A 24,604-nucleotide genomic window follows, 5' to 3' on the forward strand; every position below is an offset into this window, starting at 1 on the left:
ACACATTAGCCTCAATTTTTATACCTGAATCTTGAGTTTCTCTGCCCGTGGTTTAGGGAAGCCTTGGTGTGGTGAATAGATTAGAATGACATTTTTGGGTCATCTAAAGCTTCTGTGAGATGGGAGGCCATTTCCTTGAGCAGTAGAGCTAGGACCATCCCTGTGGTTAAAATTTGAGGCTGGGCTGTGCTCTCAGATTTTATGGGGGACCTCTTGTTTAGTGAGTGAGCAGATTGTATCATCAAACCTTTGTCCGGTGGAATGTTCACCATGGGCCTACCATGGGCCAATGATGTTGACATTCCCACCATCACAAGAGGGTGGGGTATGACATAGACAAGGGTCACAGTCCTACTCCAAAGAGTGTGTTCCATCTTGACACTTTATGGCCCAAAGTATTCTCCTTCCAGCTCTAAGCTTTGGCTTTATATTGTCAATGTGCAAGAATCTTCCCATGAAAGACTTCGAAGCAAAGGCAGCTTCAGCTGTTAGGAAATAGATGTTGAAACTATCACTCTCCTTCTATGTGTTCTGTGTCTGGGGTCAGAGATAAAAACACAGTGATCAGCCCTTTGGCTGTGATGCTGGAGGTAATTACCACCTGCCTTGTTATCAGGGCCATCCTTTTTTGTCTCCTCTGTCCCTGGCTGTACTCATCCCCTGGCTTGGGGGCATGCATTGGGATAATAGTTAAGATCCCATGTATTTAAGTGGCTCTAGAATTAGGGTCAAGCACACTTGCCATATTTTGTACTAATTCACTTGTTTACTTTTATCTCACAGACTTGGAAGTCTAGATCAAGATATACTTTGATTTAAAATTTGTGTTTAGAGCAGGTGTTTCCAGATGAGAATCATGGCAGTTTGCTTGTTGTCAAGAAGCCAAACTCCCACAGACTCTGATGACAGACTGGAAAAGTGACCTTTTTCTTGAGGATGGGAGCACCCCCAAATTTTGGGAAGCTAGTTTTTCAGAAATTAATTACAAAAGTTTGGTTTTCCACTGGACTTATTATCTAGGCTTATATAAAGATTGGAAGGCTGAAAGATGCCAAGTATTATGAAGAAATATGTAGAAATGAGGCAGAAATCCAGTAGAAATTGTGATGGGCTGTATCAGAAAAATATCCATGTTTTCTGTAACCTGTACTTTGCCAGTCGTGGCTAAGGAGAGGTTCCTGGTTTCCTGGCCATGGGCAGTTTCAAGCCTACTGCTCTAGATAGATCTGTGTCTTTGATTCTAGGAATGACTCATACCTCTGCTTAACTGGGGACATAGAGTTAGCATGTGATTCTGAACAAGGACTAGGTCATAGCTATCAGCTTCGTCTCCCCCAGTCATATTTTTACTTCCTGTCTAAATGGGGCACAGGCCATTCTCTCAGATTTTAGATAACACGTGCCTCACAGTCTGTTTGGTCACATTCAGTTATCTCTCTTCTAGCAGGTCAGGTTGTGGGCCCAAAAGTGAGGATTCCCCCAAGGGCCTCTCCCCTACCCCCCTCCTCCCTCCACCCCTGTAAACAAGATCTAGCAAGTTGATCATCAAGGATCACTCCACTCCTATTTTGAGGCTTCTCTGTGATTTCTGGCCTAGTCAGAAATTTAACTCGATTATTATAAATTTAACTGTATTATAAATTTAACTCATTATTTAACTCTATTCCTTCTGGTAGCAGTGGGAGGAACAGAGAAGAGTCATTTAAGAAAAATCATTTGCTAATACTTTTCTGGATGTAGTTTTTGTTTATTTGACTTTCACAATTTAAATTTTACTCCATTTGCAAATTAAAAAGTAGATAAAACACGATAAAAAAATCTCCAAAATAACCCGTAGGAGCACCTTACCTGTTGGGTCTGAACCCCAGAGAGCAAGTAAACATACAAGCCAAAGATAAGAGGGTGAATTTAGTAGCTTCTCCTGAAACAGAAACAGTGTATGTGAATATTCTGAGAATCGTAATTGCTCAGAATAAGCCGCCAATATCAGTACTGTATCTGGGTTCTAGCTCCCCCTAAAGCCAACCCTAGGGAGGAAGGGAGGGGTGACCCTAACTCAGCCTCTCTTCAAGGGCTGGTTCACATCCTGCCTGAGTTCCCTTCAGAAGCACAGGTGAGTAATTCAAGAAACGTTGGTGCCATAGTCTAGGGCAGAATTCCTCCTGTCATTCTGCACGGCTAATTTTCTGACATTCATAGACATTCAAACCTTGATAGAATTTTTCTTCCCAGACCCAAATGGCACCCTGGAGGCTGATGTATGGCTGTTGGTTTGGTGGCAGCATGGAGTAACACTTCATACCCTAGTAGCAGCTTTCTAAGGCAGAGCTGCCCCTCCCCCCCCCCCCCCCCCCAAGTAGGCTGTAGATTGGCTTTGTCACATCACAGTGTTAGATTGAATACATCCCACTGGTAAATATGTATTGAGTCACTGCTATGTGCCCTGTTCTACTCTAGGCTGTGGGGATAGAGGAAGGAGCTAGAATGAATGTAAATAAAACCACTGGCTTTCAAACCAAACTAATAGCCCAGAGCTAAGATATCAGAGAGGAAACATAGGCACTGAAGCCAAGACAGTTGCAGCGCTTTATATGGCAGTGTGTTGCAGAGCATGTAGAAAATTTGTTGAATGTAGACAATCTATCAAGACAATGTCAGGAAAATACTCTTCTGTTCTTGGAAGCAGACCATTGTGTCTGCCTTTCACTTCTCTTGGCCAGTGTGGATTGCCTCACTGAGCCACAAGAGTACAAGCAGGTAATGATTCAAGCCTCTATAGGCACCCAACAGATGGAATTTGTTCTGCTGATGTTTAATCAAGTGGAGAGATGAAATTAACCAAATGCATTTTTGGCTGGTGTGTGGGTGCCTTTCTGCTCCCCTTTCATGAAATTCTACTAACACCTCTGAGCGCTATACCCTTTTGGATTTATGCACAACTCTCTGGGGCATAGAGAATCATGGCAGTTCCAATTTCTCAGTTCAGTCCATAGAATGGCTTTCTTGGAAATTATAGGCTGTTCTTTTAAATCAAGAGCTTGTTGAAAGAAGCAGCAAAGTTTTACATTTCAGAAATGCTTATGATTCAAGGAAAAACAAAGGGGCCAAGGATCTGATAGGTTGTCATATAATGTTATCTTCATATAATTGATCTTTTTGAAAGCCAATGTCTCTAAGCATGATCCTACTCTTCCAGGTCGCTGATGTGGAAACTATATAACCTTGATGGAGATAGCCAGTTCTTTTCTTCTCATAAAAAAGCTCACTAAATGAATCCTCTAAAATTATGTCTTGTAAAACAGATGACGGGTGAAATCTGTTGGAAGAAACATAAACAAATGATTGATGGGGGTTCTGAGAACACTGCTGTGTGAGAAGAGTTCTTTTGCCACCTCAGTTGGTGCGGTGAGAGGTTGTGGTGAAGCAGCTCTTCCTCTCTGAGAATAGCATGACCTTCTTGTTTTATTTTCACACCTGCTTCGCCAAAGCCAGTATCTTCCCTCAGCAGAATAGAGTGGAAGGTGCTCGTTAGGAGTGCAAGACACTGAAACTATGAGCCACCAACCATTAGCTGAGGTTTTGATAATGGACCTGGCAACTACCAGAAAGGTATATTGTATCAGGGAAAGAAAAATCTCCTAATGTAATGGTCTATTTTCTTTTGTTCTAGATTCTTCTTCCTCTTCATAAGTGGAATTTATTTATGGTTTCTCTGGAGTGTTACACAAATCCTAGCAGCCATTGAACACGGGTGATGCAATTTCTGTTTCACCAAAGTTCCTGTGAGCGCCGTGGGTTTCCTGTTCCCACTCTCACTCCCAACATGGGGTCAAGTGGCAGATAGCCAAGATATGCACAGGGTCATACCCATTACGCTGCCCATGTAACTATCATTCATCTCCAGTTTCATTCTGCTCTAGGTCCCATAATAAATTTAAGATGGACCCTGTGACTCAGAGCTCAAGCACCTGAAATTTGAAGCCAGACCTGAGTATGTAGCTTGTAATCCTGTCATGAAAGACTTGAGTTACTTTTTCTTTTTCTTTTTTTTTTTTACCAACCTTAAAATTTGGCGCTCAGACACTGGTATTGATTCTGGGAACATCTCGATCTTCAATTTGAAAGGTTTGAGTTGCTTGTCTCCTAGAAACACTTAGGCCACATGCGGAACTGATGACAATCAGTGCTCGGAGAGAGCCTTAGAGCAGGAAAGGAACCCATAATTGAGAGAAAATGACAGATGGCAGAGTAGTTTGCTCTTGCCACGGTTATAGGGAGCCCCAAAGCACTTCCACCTTGATGGGATAAAGTGCAACAGAAATGCAGGGCATTACCAAACGTCAGGCACTGACTTAATGAGACCCAGATCATTCTTTTAGTTTCCAAGGGGGACTGGAAATTAAATTCTGTTCCACAGATTGCATACTTAGTCATGCCTCAAATCTCATTTAGCAATATCATTCAGCATTCATTTATTTAAGATTATCTTTGAAGCTGCACAGTAAATACCATAAATCACCATTAATTTAACTTTGCTAATTGAGTTCATTTAGATAGGGTTTGAATCAAAATTTACTTTTGTTTCATCTATACTAAAGAGAATGAGCAGGTCAGTATATAAAGATTATAGGAGCTGTGCTTACCTACATTCATGTGTGTTTTATAGGTACTTGGAGATATCTATTTGCATATGGATGCCATTAGTAGGCTAGTGCTAAAAAGTTCCCACATATCTCAAAACCGTCCTAGGCCAATTGTTTGATGGCAAAGCTTTATTTATGCAACTGTACGTAACACAAACTATTTTCTAGATATTGAGGCATTCTTATATGTAAATCCTATCCTGATTGTATTTTAAATAGAAATTGAAGCTGAAATAACAATGTTTTATAAGGCACAATTTCCATGACATTTATGCTATAAATTTTAAAATAATTTGTTTAAAAAGTTATACATGCTTATAGTAGTAAGCTACATATGCATTGAAAGTAAGAATTTGTCATAAAAGCAATAGTTAGGATATTACTTCAAGGAACCAGAAATTGAGAAGTTTTTGAGTTACAAAATTAGATATGGTTTAAATATATAATAACAACTTTGTCATTGTTATTTTATCATACCGTGCCTTGCCATTAACATGATTCTGATTTAATAGAATTTCTTCAATTTAAGGCTGGAAAACATTAACGACCCTTGTAGTAAAAGAGTTCATCTAGTTTTTATTTCTGTTTTAAGGTCTTTCTAAAATCTATTTCTTCTTAATTAGCTAACATGTTACATATCATGCTTCTTTAAAAGTTTACTTCCTAGATGGTGCTTTTGGATCATTTAAAAATGTTATGTGTGTGATATTTCAGTTTCAGGTTATGGAATTTATTCTTTGAAAATGATGAGGCCCTGTTCAAACTGTACTTGCTCATGTTTTTAAAAGAACAAAATGTAATCCACCCCCCCCCCAAAAAAAAACCCACATTATTTTGACAGCCAAGAATGAGAGTTTGAAAATTTTATGTTAACATTCATTTTCTTGCAGGCTTGGACTACTTCTGTCTAGTGGGCCAAGCAAGTTCCCACAATGCTCAGCCTCTGAGTGGTGCCCCTAGGACTGTGGGCAATAGAATTACTCTATGTGCTGGTATTGAGGAATGGGGGTGGTTAAGAGGGATGAGAGAGAAATGGAACCTAGGGGCTGATTCCTGCTCTTTTACTTTCTCGTTTCCCATTGTAGGAGGCACAGGGCCAACTATGAAATGCTAACATGTATCCTGACCAAATTGAGAAATTGGCCTTCTAGCACTTCTTATATGGCTAGTTCCTTGCCCTCTGCTATTGAATACCAGGCATCATGGATTCCTGGGTGACCAAGGATCCTGGAAAGTGCCCCCACTGTCTAGTTCTATCCTTACTTATGTGATCAGTCTAAACTTTCCCTAAAGAGCTTTTTTTTTTCTGTGCATTTATGCTGTAAATTTCTCTATCCTAATGTACTAATAATAATCACAGGTGCAATCATACAAAGGATGCTCTAAAGTAGTGCTTTCTCATAGAAACTTCTGTGATGATGGAAATATTCTACATCTGTGCTCTCCAAGATGTCAGCCACTAGCCACATATGGCTACTGAGCAGTTTAAATGTGGCTAGTTCAGGGCGCCTGGGTGGTGCAGTTGGTTAAGCGTCCGACTTCAGCCAGGTCACGATCTCGCGGTCCGTGAGTTCGAGCCCTGCGTCAGGCTCTGGGCTGATGGCTCAGAGCCTGGAGCCTGTTTCTGATTCTGTGTCTCCCTCTCTCTCTGCCCCTCCCCCGTTCATGCTCTGTCTCTCTCTGTCCCAAAAATAAATGTTGAAAGAAAAAAAAAATTTTTTAATGTGGCTAGTTCAATTGAGGAATTCAATTTTTCATTATGTTTAATTTTAACCAATTTAAATTTAAAAGCCGTATGTGACTAGTGGCTACTGTACTGGATAGCACAGTTCTAAACATTTTTTATCTTTTTTTTTTTTTTTAATTTTTTTTTTCTTCAACGTTTTGATTTATTTTTGGGACAGAGAGAGACAGAGCATGAACGGGGGAGGGGCAGAGAGAGAGAGGGAGACACAGAATCGGAAACAGGCTCCAGGCTCTGAGCCATCAGCCCAGAGCCTGACGCGGGGCTCGAACTCACGGACCGCGAGATCGTGACCTGGCTGAAGTCGGACGCTTAACCGACTGCGCCACCCAGGCGCCCCTAAACATTTTTTATCTTAATGCAAAAAAAATGATGGCCAGTGGGCTGGCAAATCTTGCAAATGCCCCACCTTAGAGGGGAAAGGAAAGCCAGGTACCCTGATCCCCAATTACCTGAGTTTCTTGATTGCCAATGGCAATTCAGACTCAATAGAAAACATTTCAGGGAGAGTGTAAAATGCTCTACTAAGACTCACATGTTTTGACACCATTTCCTTATTTTCCCCTTGCTTTATCCCCCCCCCCCCCCCACCAGGTTTCAAAAGAAGAATTTTTGAACTATTACGCTGGTGTTAGTGCTTCTATTGACACCGACGCCTATTTCATTTTAATGATGACAAAATCCTGGAGATTATGACACTGTCTATTAATTCTTTTGGAAATCATGGACTCTCAGAGAGTGGAATGACTTTGAAAGAAGTCCATTGCGATAGATTTTTGATAGAATATAAACTGAAGTTTCTGAAAAAGCTAGCCTATGAAAAGCAATAGATCTTCAGTCATCTTACTTAATTGCCTGGAACATATCCATATTCTTAAATGCCTAGGATATATATTTAAATCAGAAAGAAAGGAAGAACAGAAGGAAGAAAGGAAGCCATGGAGTGAGGCTGGAAAGTGGGTCTTAGGTGAAATCATGTATTTCTTGTTATAGTTGTTTCTCTTATAGGTGTACATGTAGGTGGCTCCCCAACTTTCACTTATTTGTTGTCTTTGGAGTCTTTAGCAGGAGGTGATGATAAAAGGATTGGAGGAACATCTGACTGTGTAAAATATCCTGAGCTTACTTATTTTAATGTGTCTCTTGGTGAATGCAAATAAAATTTATTTTATTCTGAAATTTAGTGGCTTTTTTTACCCCCCTATTTTCATATTTTGATCCAGGGATTTAAAGTCAGCAAATTCCCACACATGAATGAACGGGGACATAAGTGATTCTGGGGACAAAAGGAGGGTGAGCTCAGTTGGCCCTCTTAGTTGAAGGCTGGGTTTTCATGGAGTGGGATCACTTCCTGGGTTGGCCTATTAGGATAAAAAGCAGTGCACAGGGAAATCGATGGGCTTATAAGAAGCTTTGGATACTTTCTGGAGCTTTAAGGTAAATTGATGAGGAGGACTTTGAAAATGTTTTGGGAATTCATCTTTGGAACCTACATTTAGGCTCCTTCACAAGGCAGGTGATACCAGGTTTCCGGACCCATTTCTCTTCCTCTAATATCTGCTTCTTGGGAAACAAAAGTGGCTGGGAATTGATTACTCATATAACCACAGGCTCTTCACCTTGAAAAGATGAAGAAATGAAGTGGGAGAGGAGAGGAAAGGCTGATGCTGTGCTTCTCAAACTTAAAAAAAATTTTTTTTTAAATATTTATTTTGGGAGAAAGAGAGAGTGCAAGTGGGGGAGGGAGAGAGAGAGAGAGGGAGAGAAAGAATCCTAAGCAGGCTTTGCCCTGTCAGTACAGAGACCAACATAGGGCTCAAACTCACAAACCATGAGGTCACTACCTAAGCCTAAACCAAGAGTCAGACACTCAACCAACTGACTACCCAGGTGCCCCACTTCTCGAACTTTTTAATGAGTACCCAAATCACCAGAGACTCTTGTTAAAATGCTAATGCTATTTCAGAAGGCTGGATTGGGGTTCAAACTTTAACTTGTTAACAAGCTTCTCTGTGATATTGATGCCTCTGGTTTTCAGGTAACACTTCAAGTTACAATGGATAGAGATACCAGCCTGTACATTTCCAGTACTTATGGTTTATTATTTTTCCATCTCTAGTTGGCCATCATAATTTGTGATTTTTGACTGCTGAGCCATCCTTTCTTTGTCTTGAAGTTCTGAAAATATGAAGGAAGCATCAAGAAAATGTATGTGCCTCGCAGGCATGTGTAGGAGAGAAATAGCACTTCCAAGAGACCTTGTGTGGTGACATTCTAATTGGAGAATTTCTCACAGCTCCGGGCTGAGTTCCACAGCCTTCCAGCTTCAAGGATCTGAATGTGTCAGTCCACCGAGAGTAGGTCGTTGCTCAAGAGGGACTACACTGAGCAAGCTCATAGCAATGGTTGCTAAAACTGGAATGCCAAGCCATTCAACTACTATGGCATGTTAGGGTAATGTTTGACATTTTAATTTTTTTTTTCAACGTTTATTTATTTTTGGGACAGAGAGAGACAGAGCATGAACGGAGGAGGGGCAGAGAGAGAGAGGGAGACACAGAATTGGAAACAGGCTCCAGGCTCCGATCCATCAGCCCAGAGCCTGACGCGGGGCTCGAACTCACAGACCTCGAGATCGTGACCTGGCTGAAGTCGGACGCTTAACCGACTGCGCCACCCAGGCGCCCCTGTTAGGGTAATGTTTGATGTGGAAAACAAACCCTAAAATTTATAAAAGTTCAAACAATGGATATTTAGTTTTCATGCATGAAGCAGTATTATGTACCAACTGTTTGTGGTCGATGAACAGCTTTCCTCTGTGTAGTGATTCTGGGTTGCAAGATTCCTCCATTTTGTAGTTCGGCTGTTTTTCCAGGGTTTTGTAGTCAATGATACTCATGTGCCTGAAGAACAAGAGTGTATAGAGGAGACTGAGCAACTTTCTGAAAAGCTGTGGTCTGGAAGGGGCACCCTCTCTTCTGCTGGCATTTCATTTGATGATAACTAGTCACATGATTACATAGAAATGCAAGGGAGGCTGGGAAGTGTAGTCCTGGTCAGGGACTCTCCTTGCTGGTGAAAATATATCTAACATAAGGTCAATACAAATTTTAGTGGACTACTAGCCGTCTCTGCCACTTAAAACAGCAGTCCCCATTGCCTTCCATTTTCTTAGGGAGGCATGCTTGGTGGTCTCAGTAACCCATGTGAAATAAGAGATTTTCCAGGTTGAAGGAGTATGGAATGGAGGTCTTTCTATCTTTAACCATGTTAACAACCAAGAAAACAACTTCTACAACCGTATCTGGTAATGATTTCCCACTTAGCGAGTCTTGTCACTTGGGCTTTTATGGCTCTATTCCTGACCTTGAAATTCGTGCTAAGACAACACTGAGGCAATTTTCTTGTTTCATATTGGAGGGGAAAATTAAATCGTAAGAGAATGATCTTATCTGTAGATAATTCAGCAGAATAATCATCTTGATTTAATAAATCATGGGAAGGTTTTGGGGTTTGCAAGTATTATATATTGATAATTAAAGTGGACTGTTATTACAGATAGAAATTGTAGGGAACAGTTTTAGAATCAAGTAGAGTTAAAAATCAGAATATCATTAAGATATTAGCCCTAACATATAATACCAGCTGCTAAAAATGGTAGGAGGGGAGATCTTACTTTTTTTTGGTTGCAGGAGTTCAGGTAGTAGACGTTTGCACATGTTCCTTACTTTCACTTGAAATTATCAGATCCAAAATAAAATTCATTACTCCTTTCCATGCCCTCCATTAACCTCCCCCCACCATCTTCTACTTACACCAAGGATGCTTCTATCTCAGTCTGTGTCTTCAGCTACATGAGCAAGAAATCCCAGGATCTTTGTTCCCTCTCTTTCCAAGAGGCAGAATAAAGATGGTTAAGAGTTCAAATGCCAGAACCAGTCTGCATGGTTTAAAATCTGACTCTGTGTGGATTACTAGCTGTATAATCTTGGGCAAATTACTTGACTTCTCAAACCTCAGTTTCCTCACCTGTTAAGTGGAGATAATAGTAACTACACCACAGGATGAGGATTAAATGAGTTAATAGATGGAAAGCACTTAGAACTTTACCTGATGCCAGGTAAGTAAGCTATGTAGAAGTGTGTGTTATTATTTTGCATCACTTTTTAGAGTTATCTGATTATATTTTAGGGTGTCCCTTCTCTCCTTCTCCACTGTACATGTTCAGTTCCTCTTACCTCAAACTCAGAATGGTCCCCAGATAAGTCCTTACCTGCAGTCTTTTACCTTTTCCTCCACCCTTCACATTGATACCAAGATGATTTTTCCTAAGCCTCAGGTTCACCCATATCACTTCATTTCTTAAAGATGTTCAGTAACTCCCCAAGCCCATTTAAAAGTTAAGATATCTTGGCATGGCATTTAAGGCCTCCCTGATTTGTCCTGACCTATATGTTTACAGACATCTGTCCCATCACATCCTTCATGTTTTCCATGCTTTGGTTATACAGTGTGTTCTCATAAAGAATTTCTCTGGTGTTTGTCCTGGGTTCTTGGAGCATGAGCTTCTAAAATTTCCTGAGTGAGAGCATGTCTTTGTTATGTTAACAAGGTGACCCAGAGTGAACACCTAGACAGTTTCAGGATGGAGACCGCTCACCAGAAAGCTGTACCATATGATGAAAGAGTTAGAACTTTGGGCCAGCCCACCTCTGAAAAGGGGAGGGGTTCTGGAGACTGAGTTCAGTTTCACAGACAATGATTTAATCAAGCATGCCCACATAAGGAACTCCAATAAAAACTCTTAATACTGAGTCTCAGTGGCACTTGCTGGTTGGTGAACATATTGATTTGCTGGGAGTGTGACATCCCATGATTTCAGAAGAAGAGAAGAGAGCACTCTGCATTTCCTCTCAGACTTTGCCTTACACGTCTCTTTATCCTCCTGATTTGCATTTTTTATAATGAAACTGTAATTGTCAGTAAGCATAATGCTTTTCTGAGTTCTGGAGTCATGCTAGTGACTTACTGAAACTGAGGGTGTCATAGGAACCTGCATTTTGAACCAAGTGGCTATAAACTCAAGGCTGTAATATAAAAATCCTGCCTGAATTTGTAGCCTGCCCCACAGAATTCAGACTTAAGACTTCATCAACTCTTACCTGATGCCAGCTTGCCAGCTTGCTCTATGGACTTTCCAGCCCTCACAATCATGTGAACCACTTTCTTAAAGTAAATCTATATATATAGTTCCCTCTCTCTCTCTCTCTTTGTCTCCTCTCCACTGCCCCCTCCAGCCTCCCCCAGCCTACATTAACACACACTATTGGTTCTGTTTCTCTGGAGAACTCTGACTAATACTGATGTGCGAACAGCCCTGAAGTAAGAAGTAAACATCTGAAGTAAGAGCATTCTTGTTGGAGACTGTCCTCCATCACTTGAGGGGCCTGTCCTAACTCTGAGTGGTTAGTACCAGAATTGATTTTCAGTACACTCAGTTGGGGTTGAAGCAGCGTAACAAGCTGAGTGATTCTTTGCTAAACTGGCTCAAATCTCAAGGCCCAATTCAAAAGATAAAGTCTTTACAAAGCTTTCCACAATCTTCCAACAAGATTGACTTCCTCTTTCATTATTCTATTCCTCTTTTACTGAGTATATATGTGTCTTTATATCACAGTCTGCCAGTCAGATGTATAAGAAATTTTACTTTGTTTTCTCTAATAGACTTTCAGACTTGGAGCATTCCTCCCTTCAAGATGGCTGGCAGAAAATGTAGCTTAAGTCTTTCCTGGGACTTCCACTTAAGGTTTTTCCATGGTTCTTAGATCTGGCATGCAGGGGAGGGGCAGGATATAATCTCAGCTCATACAGGCTATCCTTGAGACATCTACTGTTTTTCAAGGTCTCTTAAGTCCATTGAATTATGGCAGCTCCTCTACCATACTTGGGAAATGACAACTTTGAGAAGCTACTAATGGGGTAGATGAAGAGCTCACTTTCGAGAGCTCACTTTCGAGATCTAAGTGAGGAATCCAACAGGAAGTTGGATATTCATCCATTAAACCAACAAGTATTTACTGAGAAAATATTCAGTATTATCAGTGGGTAATATCTTAGGTGCTGGGGATTTAACCTTGAACAAAAGACATATGATATATTTACTTGTGGAAGTTCAAATTATTAGACATGATTCTAAAGTTCAGGGTGTTGGTCTGGATGGTTAGGAAAATCTTGAAGGTGAGGAGCCAGTGAATGTAATGAAAAAAGCAAAGGTACAAGAGATATCAGATGACTGAAGGGGCAAAGTTCTGGAGTAGGAGGGAAAGATGGAGTAAAGGACTTAATGGTTGATTTGGTCTTCTACTGACAGAGGGGCATCTTCTCCTTTGACTGGGAGAACAGTTGTTAAGGATTTATGGGAATTTGGGAGCTTGTAGATGGAAATAGAAAGAGAAGAAAAAGAGTCATGGCCCAGTTTTCTCAAAGCAAAGGCAAAAACATCTGCTGGGAATGAGGAGGACTGAGATTCAATGGGGGACTTGGGGAGGTGGAGATTTGGCAGTAGTCATGGAGGTCATTGGAAGGGAAAAGATGCTGCCAAGCACAAATAAAGGAAAGCACAAATTTATGTGGACACCATTTTGGCAGAATTATGAGATTTTTCAACCAGGATAGTAAAGCAGATAGGATAAAGAAGAGATGTGAATCGTAGAGATGTGTCATATTGAAATAGGACTTTAGCTACCTCCATTTTGACCTCAATGTGTACTTTCTACCTAATTAGGTTCTTTTTTTCCAGCTTATCTCTGAACTCGGGCAAAAGACCTGCCAGGAAAAGCATCCCATAATGGGAACCAAAACCACATCTTCAAGCAATAACTGCCCTGATGCTAGCAAGACCCCACATAACTGACCCCAAAGCAGTGATTGACCTGACCTTTACTTCTCACCTACATGTACCCACCAACTTTTGTTCCATATTTTCCTTATATAAACCTAGAAGTATTTTTTTTTTTTACTTTGGAGACAGACTCGGGGATATCAGACCTCTGTCTTCCTGGCCTCACTGAAATAAATTCCTTTCTTGTTTCACCACTGTTCATCTCTCTGCCTTTGGATTTTGTCAGTGATGAGTGGCCAAACCTGGTCTATTTGGGATTCCTGGAGCCAGGTGCTCTTTTGCACCCTTGGGCCCAGGTTACAATTTCATCTTGTTCCATAGTATCTATCTCTGCAATTTGCACACAAGAGGTGCTCAATGAACTGTGCTGGAATTCAGTAATTATTTAAAAGATAGGAGGATAGGGTTTCCGATTCTGTGTTTCCCTCTCTCTCTGCCCCTCCCCCGTTCATGCTCTGTCTCTCTCTGTCCCAAAAATAAATAAATGTTGAAAAAAAAAAAAGATAGGAGGATAGGGAAATCTTGAAGTTCACTGTTGTGTCACCCATAACACAAGGAAGAAATCAGATGATGACTCTGGAACAGTAGAATCTCATTTTTTTCTTGAATAAATCAGTATCAATGTTATTCTAGAAAATTAAACATTACAGAAAAAAATGGAAGTTTTAATTCCAAGTAAGAATTATATTAAGAAACATTTTATTCTTTTAATTATTTTTATTATGATAATAAAACATATATACTCCCTTCCAAAAGGAAAAGAAGACAAATGTAGTAATTGGAAAATCCCTTACTTTTATATAGTAATCTATCATTCCATTCTTCTCCTTATTAATAACCACTGAAAACATTTTGGAGCTTTGCCTTCAAAGTTTTGCCTCAGAGTTTTTCTGAGCATATTCTAACTCTAATTTTCTTTCTCTGTCTATATATACTTTTTAAAAAATATATTTTGTAGTAGACACTTTTGTTTGCTTCTTTAACATCCTTTATTTCCTTCCTCTCACCCCTATTTTGTCCAGATTCCCATCTCATCCCCAGGTCCAGAAAGTGAGCCATTTCCAAGCCAGTCAGTGCATGGCATTCATTAGTGACTGGCACTGGTCTAAGGATGTGCACATGACTTTAGCTGGGTCAGTCATACTGAAGGGAAGAAATTACATTTTGTGCTTAGGAGAGAAGTGTGTGTTTTTTTCCTCTTGCTTAACAATTTATGTGAGAAATGGCTATATTTTTTGTTATTAGATTAAAGGATCTATAAATATTGAAACCCTTTTATTGGCCAACGACTTTTCCTTCCCTAAAGATTCCCAGTACACGTATAGACAAAAGCCATTTCATTAAGGACTGGAGAGAAGGTATCTTTGGGTCTGCTGCTGTATGGATGGGACAGGGGAGCTTCTTCAGATAGGGATGCCATTTGTGTTCTCCTGTAAATGTGGCCTTATATCTGTCCTCATATCTGACTGAAGGAGGTGCATTAGTGACTCAACTCTTCATCCCTTTCCTATCTGCATGCTTTACCTTATGTTTCAGAGTTCGCACACAAAAGAAAGTATTCTTTCACTCCTTGAGCTTGGTCATTTGGCCTGTTTGACCAATAAGATGAGGTGCAAGTGACAGGTGTGCTGATTCTGAGCTTAAGCCTCAAAAGGTTTTTGTGTTTCTGTTTGCTCTCTTGTGCCTCTACTATGAAAAGAATAAACCTGAGTTCCCTTTTTGTCTCAAGAAAAAGATAGGAAAGTCACAGATCAGTGGTATTCCCAGCTGAACCCAGCCTAAATCAGCTGACTTCTGTTCTGTTGCTGATGTTGAACTCTTCTCAGCTAATACTAGTAGAACCACCCAGCAGAATCCAACCTAGGTCATTCAACTCCCACATAATGGAAAATTTGTGACAATACATGATGTTGTTTGAAGCCACTCAATTTTGGCATGGATTGTTACTAAGCACCCATATAGCAATAGCTAACAGATACACAGATCAATCTGGTAGTTTCTCATTGTGGGAATGAGAGGGGGAAGGAGTAAGAGGGAGGTGGAGCCTCTGCAGAATTTCCTCTTTCTAGAAACATTGACAAAATGGCATAGATGTTTTTCTTTATCAGTTATCTAAAAATGTACCATATTTCTTTTAGTGATTTTGTTAATATTCTATAATATAGATATACCATATTTTATTTAGAATATTTACAGTTTTTCTCCATTAGAAGCAGTACTGCATAGATATTTTTTGTGCATAATCTTTGAGCCCTTTCTGTGATTATTTCTTTAGAAAATTCTTAAAAGTAGAATTTTGAGGAGTGCCTGAGTGGTTCAGTCGGTTAAGCATCCGACTCTTGATTTCAGCTCAGATCATGATCTCATGGTTTGTGAGTTCAAGCTCTATGTTGGGCTCTGTGCTGACAGTGTGGAGCCTGCTTGAGATTCTCTCTTCTCTCTCTCTCTCTCTCTCTCTGTGTCAAAAATAAATAAATAAACATTTAAAAAGTGGAATTTTGGAATATACCCATTTACATTTTTCTATGTATTTCCAAATCACCCTCTTAAAAGTTTGCACTAATTTATACTCACACCAAAAGTATATGAAAATGCCTTTCCCCGCATTGAAGTTTGGCAATATTTTTAATTTTCACAATTTTATAGGTAAAAAATTTACCTCATTATGTTATGTGAATTTTTTTATTCTGAAGGAGATCCAGCATATTTTCATATTTTTAGAATAAATTTCACTTCTTCTGTGAACCCGCAGCTCATGTGCTTGTTCATGTTCCTCTTAGATTGTTTTTCGCTTATTGATTCGTAAGACTCTTTAGATATTAAGGCTATTAGCAGTTTGTCACATTGTTACTATATTTTTCCAGTTTATTTTTATCTTTTCTTTTCGTTGTGGATTTTTTTAATACAATAAAAAAATTACCAACATTCTATATTTTACATATGCAAATGTATCACTCCTTTTCTTTTATGGTTTCTGGGTTTTATGTCTTTTTTAGAAATGCTTTTTACATCCAAAGAATATAAAATTATTTGCCCATGTCTTCTAGCATATTTTTCATTTTAAAAATTATTTATATCTTTGATCTACGTTGGATTTATTTTAGAAGAAGTCAGTTAGTTCTTTCCTCTTTATCTAAAATTGGCTAGTGTATTGTTCTAATCTCTATTAAATAATGCACCTTTCTCTACTAATTAAAAGCAAATGAAAATTTTTTAAGTACACGGATCTGGACACATAGGTTTTCTATCTATTCCATTGATTGTCAAAAAGCAAAACAAAACAAAACAAAACAAAAAAGAAAAAAGAAAATTAAAAGAAAAAAGAAAAATCTAACCAGGGATATCTGCAGTTTCTAGGCAAGTAATACCCTTGCAAATTTTTGTGCTGATAATTATTATCATTTTGTGACTTGTAAATGTATAACGAAAGTAATTTATATTGCCTCTAAAAAATGAATAAAATGTCAAAACCACCCATATAGGCTCTTCTCAATTCTTTTCTTCTCCAGAATTGTGCAGGCTCTTCTTAAACATATATTTTTCCACATGATATTTAGAATAATAGCATATATATATATGTGTGTATGTATATGATGTAGAAGACTACACATCATTTATGAAATATGACTATTTCTGAGTAGTGGGGTTGAGGAATGAGGACTTTTACTTGCTGTATTATAGATGTCTGTGTTTCTTGAATTTTGAGGAACAAGCAAGTATTAGTTTAGTAACAAATATTCAGTGAAGATTTAAAGAAATATATCAGCATATGTAAATATTATAATCAAAGACCTTAATGAAGTGTTTGTGTCTTTTAGTGTTTTGTTTTGTTTTTGTTATTGTTTTTTTTTATGCTTGGTCTCTTTGGGTTTTGCAATATGCAATGATTTCATCTGCCAATAATAAATATTTAGTTTCATAAAACATTAAAATCCTGTTTAATATTTATGTTTCTTTCTTTTTCTCCTTGTCTAATTGCATTTGATAGCATTTCTAGAACAATGTTAAATGTGGTAACAGTGGAATTTCTGCTGTTTTATCTCTAAGTTTAATGGAGTACTTAATATTTCACCATTGAGCATGACTCTGGCTTCTATTCTATTTTACTAAAGTTGTTTTTTTTTTCATTAAAAAATAAATCCTAAGCATCACTTAAATCTACATTGCCAATGTCACATCTTAATTCATGAAATTTTATTAATATGTAAAAAAGGGACTTCACAGCATATTTATCAGTCTTGTGATAGGGCATTTATTGGATTTTTATCTAATTAAATTATCCCTTAGGCTATAAAAGCAATATTTCACTCTTCTCAGTGGATAAAAGTGTCTTTAACTTAATATTAAAACATTTTCTGATTATTTATCTTTTTTGTTTAATAGCTAGTCCAATTTATACTTTGCAGCAACTAATTTGTCATAGAAAAAGTCCTCAGCCTCTGCGAGTTCTCTTCTCCTTGTTGAGAAACCTTTACCCAGAGTAGAAAGGGAGTGACCCTAATAATTTACAGTTGAGGAGTCCACCAGATCAACTCAAGTGTTTCTGCAGAATTCAGCATTGAAATTTTATTTTTCAAACCTCAGGGGCTTCCCGGGTCATTTGCTTCACATTTGGTTTTCACCAGTAGCTTCTGGAGTGTTAACGTATTCCTCCCACCCACCAAGTTTTACTCATCATACTTTCTTTGCCTGAACAGCTGCCTCCTTGTGAACTATACACAAATCCCACATGAATGCCACAAGCAAATAAAAGGTAGAAGTTAGATTAGACTTCAGTGTGCATCTAAAATAAACTAAATAAATGAATAAACAAGATTAAATGCAGATATTCATCACAGAAATGAAGCTTTGGAAAATTCCTTCACCCTATTGTTTCCCCGTTTCTGTGGTTACAGTGGTTAATAGTGCAGCTGGGGAGGTAACTGTGGATGGGGAAGGCAACTGACTCCTTACACGTGGCTGCCCAGATGTGCCGCTCACTCAGGGATGCAGTGCCTGCCTCTGAGCATCCCAGCCTGGCATCATTCTATCCTGAATGATGGTGAGGAAGCACACTGACTAATATAGCATCATTCACTAACATGCTGATTCATTCATTCCATGTTTATGGTTAAGTGCCTTCTAGACCTTAGGTGCTGTGTTTAACAACAGACATAAACCCCAATAAGTCATAGAGTGCTTAGAAGACCAGAGGGGAGTCAGATGAGGTAATTGCAGATCAATGTGGTGACAGTAGGGGTAAGCATAAGGTACTCTAGGATTTCTCCATACACACATGAAATTTATTATGCCACACCCCTGATTGAAATCCTTCCAAGTACCCCCACCCCCTGAAGGCTAAATCAAAACTTCTAAGCCTGGCATGTCAAATGCTTAACCGCTGGTCCCCACCAATTGTGCCACATGCCATCTCAGCCACTGCTCAGTAGACTTTGTGCCTGTGGATGGCTTCCAATGGACCACCTGCTGAATGAACCAGCAACACTCTTCATTCATTCTCTCTGTGAGATACAATGACACCCATGTTGAGACTTGGCTGCCAGCAGGCTATCCTCCAGTGCTCTCTGTACCCACCAAGTGAGACACAAACTCACCCAAGTCAGTCCTGCGTGTCCCAAACTCATTTAGGCCAGTTCAACCTGTTATTGTAATCACATTATGAAGCTGATAAAGTATGAGTATGAAAGAAAGTCTGATGCTGATCTATAAGAACTACCTTCTGGGGCGCCTGGGTGGCGCAGTCGGTAAGTGCCCGACTTCAGCCAGGTCACGATCTCGCGGTCCGTGAGTTCGAGCCCCGCGTCGGGCTCTGGGCTGATGGCTCAGAGCCTGGAGCCTGTTTCTGATTCTGTGTCTCCCTCTCTCTCTGCCCCTCCCCTGTTCATGCTCTCTCTCTGTCCCAAAAATAAATAAACGTTGAAAAAAAATTTTTTAAAAAAAGAACTACCTTCAATGGTTTGAAAATACTTGACAAAGGCATGTTGAAAGAATATTGCTAGGGGCACCTGGGTGGTTCAGTTGGTTAAGCATCCAACTCTTGATTTCAGCTCAGGTCATGATCTTAGGGTTCGTGTGTTCGAGCCCTGCATCAGGCTCTGCGCTGACAGTGCGGAGCCTGCTTAGGATTCTTTCTCTCTCTCTGTCTCTCAATCTCTCTCAAAAAATAAATAAACTAAAAAAAAAAATTTTAACTGAAAAAAATTAAAAATTAAAAAAATTAAAAAAAAAAAGAATATTGTTACCCATATGCTTGATAACATGATGGTGCAAGATTAGGCTGAGGGATACCTTTAAAAAGTTAAGCATCTACACTTAGATTTTTTTGTAGGTGTTTGAAAATCCTTATCCATTTTAAAGAAAGCAAAACTAGACAAAGTAGTTGATGTTTTGCAGTGTGTTACCAAAGAAAGATAAGGTGAAGCTATGGTCGGGAACCCACAACCCAAAGGAGAAGGTTTGGCCTTGTTACAAAAGGGTGGTGAATGGACATACAGTCAAATGTTTTTAATTAAAATAAAATGTTCCAGGCATATATGTATTATTTTTTTATACAAGTGCCCTGTGTCTGACTTTTGGGAATAACCACCAATGCCCTACTGTTCCCGACTGAGGCTGACAAGGAGACATCACCTATTGTAGCTGTAACTCCTTAAATGCCCCAATGCTCTGTCACAGCTCCATGGCTTTGAGCGCATTGTTTCCTCTGCTAGGAAATGTCCTCTGGGCTCCTATATCTGGCACATTCCTACTTACTCTGCCTTGCCACATCAAGTGCGATTTCCTTCACATTACCTCTCCTGGTTTGTTTGCTTGTTTGTTTGTTTGTTTTCCCAGCCAGCGGCAGAATGTCCTTCCTATATTTGGGGACTACCCCAATCTATGAGGCACAGCCTCTTACTGGAGAAGATGTAAATGCCACCTATATTCTTCTCTGCTTCCCATTGCTAGGGCCCAGGCACATGAGCTCGGCATAGTTCTAATCAACCACAGGCTCCAGCTCTACCTCTAAACTGGTGGCCAGTAGGTGAAGCTGCTGGATGTTGCTGCTCGCTCTGCTCTGGGGTTGGTGGTGACAATGGCGGAGGCTCTTTTCAGTTTCTGGATGTGCCAGTGGTAGAGATAAGGGGAGGCTCTGTGAACTCCATGTTCGATTCTCAGATATTCTGGGAGCACTCTAGTAGCCTTTATTAAATTCCTTTTCTGCACAAATCAGCCTAAATTTGCTTCCATTGCTTACACTGAGAATCCTGATAATGCTTTGCTTGCAAGCAGTGATACGACACTGGAACTATCCCTATGTGTCTCTGTCCCCCTGTGATAGTGAGCTGGGAACAGTACATTTCATGCCTGTAACTCCAGTGCCTAGCACGGAACAAAGTAAGGCAAGGCATATCCTCAACAAATTGCTGTTTAATTCATTAACTTGTGAATTAATTACTTAATCGATGAGTGACGTTCCTCTGAAAATCCAAATATAAAATGACAGCAAGTGACACCAGAATGTTTTCAGTGGTTGAGGAGGTCTGTGGCCTATTCTGTCCCTATTCTTCACAGAAGACAAGCACAGGCACAGAGTTCCATAGCATTTAATTAAATATGAGATGGTAACACACGTTGGATAGTTGTATACTTAGCAGCTCTGCAAAATGTTTGTAATGCATATGGGAGGTACATGGTCAAATCAGAGACCTTCACTGTAGTGAATGATGGGTAGTTTTTAGAAAAACCCCAGAAAAAAACCACTGAGCTGACACAAATGCCATCTGATCTGCACCATTCCAGATGTCTTGACCACATATTCTCACCACCTTCCTGCTGGTTCCGTCTTGTAGCCTCTCCAGAAGTGCTATGGAAACACAATATGCACATCTGAAATAGCGTCTACTTGGCTTTTCTGAAGGAAATTTCCGTGGAAACTAGAATGACAGGAGAGGCAAAGGCTAGTGGAAAATCAGTCGAATAATCCAGGGGCTCCCTAGACCCAGCCAAGATTGTTTAATTGCCCAAATCAGCTGCCTGTTTACCGGTTCTCATTTCATGTTCTACAGAACTAGCAGTTCACGCTTCTGACTTAGGCATTGTGTCTGAGACCAGTTTTTCTTTCCTAATGAAATGCAAAAGGAGGTTGGTGGGAACAAACTTGCAATCTGGCATTATACCTTGTCCTTGAGTATAAAATCAAGCATTAGCAGCAATTATGATTATAAGAGTATAATACATGGATTTTAAATCCCTCCAGTAACAGATAGACGTTCACACACTAAATTCAAATAATAACCTGTGCCCCAAAATACTGAAACGTGGGATTTTAGAGCGGGGGTGGCTTTGATCTTTATCGAGACTTATCTCCTGATTTCTTCAAGAGATTGTCTATTATATCAGGAAAACAAACTTATGGCTTCCAGTCCTGAATTAACATGTAAGGTTTCTGTGTTCCAATTTCCCCAGAAGTTAAAGATGACAACAACACACCTCATAGGACCTCTGTGAATAAGGTATAGGACACCCTGGTTGGCATGGGGTGTTCCTAGTTCCTAGTTCCCATTTCTACAAAAGGTAAAGAACACATGTCCACCCGGTGAAAAATGTCTTCTAGGGCTGACACACTAGGTAGGTTCTGCTTTCCCACCACACAGATGTATATCACTTGTCTGGCATTTTCCCTGACTGTCTGCAATTGGGCACCCTGAACATGCCTCTATTTTAGCACTTTGTGTTATTGGATCATTTGTTTACAAAGTTGCCACTTTTACCCGATTTTCCACCTTATGAGGGCAGGGTCCCCAACTTTATTCACCTAACCCTGTGGCTGGCACATAGCAGGCTTTCCATGAATACTTGCCAAGGAAATGAAAGGGATAATGCTTAGGGAAATGCTTTGAAAATCACAAAAGCACTAACAAATCTAAGGGAGTAAGAGATTATATTCATCACTACTGATTCAGAGAAAAGGATTTGGAAAGTACAATGGCCAACAGAGGAGTAAATGATCTTATCATTAGGCCTCAAAGCCAACAGATAGGATTTTAGTCCAAAATTTAAAACCCCCTTTACAGATATCACAAAACAAAACAAACAAGAAAATGGAAAACTTAAAAAAACACTTGGGCCCCCCAAAACTAAAAACAGGACAAAAAGGTGTAAAATGTAAACAAAAACAATGGAAACAACCCCTTGAACAAAACAAAACCCTGAACTATGCCCTTCATTACTTCCTGGGCCTCTGCTGCTCTGTGTGGTTCTGCATCTGTCCATGGTCTGGGGGGCTGTGGGATGGGTGTTGGCAGCACTCCTCTGAACTGAGATTTCTCAGCTGCCTTGACTTGGTTTGAGCTCGTCACTAAAAATTCATCTAGACCAAGAAATGCATGTTCTTTACCTTCGAGAACATGGCCCCAGTCGGCTCGCTCACTGCATGTGCTTATAACTCTTCTCCCTGAAGCTTGTGGCAACATCCACAGGTATAAAACTCAGGACAATTTGTGGATGAATTTGGATTGGGGCAGTCTCTACACACAGAGAAGTGTTATTCCCGACTCATTGCTCAAATGCACCTGTGTCTGGAGTTGGCAACAGGTTCTCTTATTTCAGATGGATGCAGCCGGGTAGTATTAGCAAGACAATCATGCTCTCGATAACTAACAACAGAAATTCTGGGCTTCTACTTTTTCAGAAAAACAGAATCTAATGGGATATGTGGGGAACAAACTTCAGTTTTCGTAGACATGGCTGGCCATGGTAGTTCATACATCACGTGACCCTTTCTTTCTCAGTGTTTTTAGTTTGGTGGCCATGTCGCTGTCTGGGACACTCCTGGTTTATGCTTGTTGTCCTGGAATGAGTATTTATAACTCCTCCTTTCACTTTCAAAAATGACCCAGTTTGGACAATAAATGACATAGTCACCCCATTTGTTATTAGTGGGGTTTGTCACTCAAGAATAGGATAGTCCCTAGTCAAGGAGAAGGCGCATGCTTTGGGAGGAACCATGGTTAGACTCCCGACCATCAAACCCCACACTGAGGGGGGAGCAAAATGGACAAGTTACTTCATACTTCCAAGTCTCCATTCCATCATCTATTAAAAAAGAGAATAATAATAATTATGATAATAATTGTACCAATGCCTGGGATTACTATGAGGATGTAGGGAGACAAGCTATGTAGAGCCCACTGGTATATAGTAAGTCTTAACAATGATGGCTATCACCCTTGTTCTCCTTTTCCTCTTTCTTTCCTTGCCCTCTTCCTGCCTTCCTACCCCCTCCCTTCTCTCCTCCATCCTTTATTTCATTCTTTCCTGTTTTTTTCCCTGAAATAATGGAATAATTTGGGTTGCCTGAAGCAAGAGTGCTCCTGCCTCAAGACAAATGCCCCTGGAGTGAAAAGGAGTGATCCAAGCCATGCTTCTGAATCCTGTAGATGATACAGAGGGCTTGCCTTAATTCTGTCTTCTTTGTGCTTCGAGGAAGAGTAGGCAGAGCTCAGTCATCTTTGTCAGTCATCATGGTTCCAGTCCTGGGTTTCTGAAAATTCACTGGTTTTGGTAGAAACTGGACATGGTGACATAGGCTTCTTCCTGGCTCGATCCCAAGGAAGTGAGAATGGGTTGTCCCTGGGCAGCTGGGTTCAATGTCAGGATTCCTGATTGGAAAGGAAATGGAGTGGGCCCAGGGCCATTTGTAGTTCCAGGGACAAGCAGCAGGCCCTGGTACACATGAGGCCCATTCTTGCCACCATCCCTGAAGTCTGGGGGTCTGGAAGATGGGAGCACAAGGGCCTCACACATACTGACATTCCCAGCCAGGCATCCGAGGGGTGAATCTCCTCTGAACGTTTTTGGGGTGATGACTGCATGCTCAGATGGCCAGGTGGGGCTCTGCACACCCCCTACAAGCCTCTGCTTTTCAGACTCCTCTGGTTGTGGCAGAGAAGTGTCTTGCAGAAAGCCTTCGGCTTCATCTCTAGCTTGAATGCCATCCACCTTATGAATCTGGCAGTCCAGGAAACTTTCAGGATTGAAACTCACATTCAAATTCTACACCAAAAAAAGAGAGAAGGCATTGAGAGTGCTCCAAAGAGACACACCAGCAAAGGTTCAGTTCAGGGAAAGATGTAACAAACTTTCTGACAGGGGTTTACCAGAGAATGTCAGAGAATTACCCACATGTTCTAGTTGACTCTACCACTGGATGCACTCTGACATGTCAGTCTGAAGGGACTGGCCATGCCCTCCAGCCCCATGAAAGCCCAGGAGACTTCTGAGACTTGTATCTCATTTTAGTTTTCTATATCCAGGGAGCTACAGCTAGGATCT

The 24,604-nt window shown here is 40.2% G+C and overlaps 2 protein-coding genes across 4 annotated transcripts in view; one reads left to right on the forward strand and one right to left on the reverse strand.

Annotated features, from left to right (window-relative positions):
* CAPSL (calcyphosine like) overlaps positions 1-13,482 on the forward strand; it is a 42,804-nt gene extending 29,322 nt beyond the window's left edge. The window contains exon 5 of one of the 3 annotated variants that reach the window (XM_045038146.1): positions 13,187-13,482. In XM_045038146.1, the coding sequence (XP_044894081.1) occupies positions 13,187-13,300 (114 nt within the window). In that variant the 3' untranslated portion in view covers positions 13,301-13,482. Of the gene's footprint in view, positions 1-3,670; positions 5,457-6,981; positions 7,567-13,186 lie in introns of those variants that run through there. The other 2 variants (XM_045038147.1, XM_045038148.1) reach the window with 2 other exon arrangements.
* Positions 13,483-20,858: 7,376 nt separating this feature from the next.
* IL7R (interleukin 7 receptor) overlaps positions 20,859-24,604 on the reverse strand; it is a 28,412-nt gene continuing 24,666 nt past the window's right edge. The window contains exon 8 of the mRNA XM_006928055.4: positions 20,859-24,325. Coding sequence (XP_006928117.1) covers positions 23,822-24,325 — 504 coding nt within the window. The 3' untranslated portion in view covers positions 20,859-23,821. The remainder of the gene's footprint in view (positions 24,326-24,604) is intronic.

Source organism: Felis catus, chromosome A1 (assembly GCF_018350175.1).
Source record: "Felis catus isolate Fca126 chromosome A1, F.catus_Fca126_mat1.0, whole genome shotgun sequence".
In the NCBI taxonomy this organism is placed as follows: Eukaryota; Metazoa; Chordata; class Mammalia; order Carnivora; family Felidae; genus Felis; species Felis catus.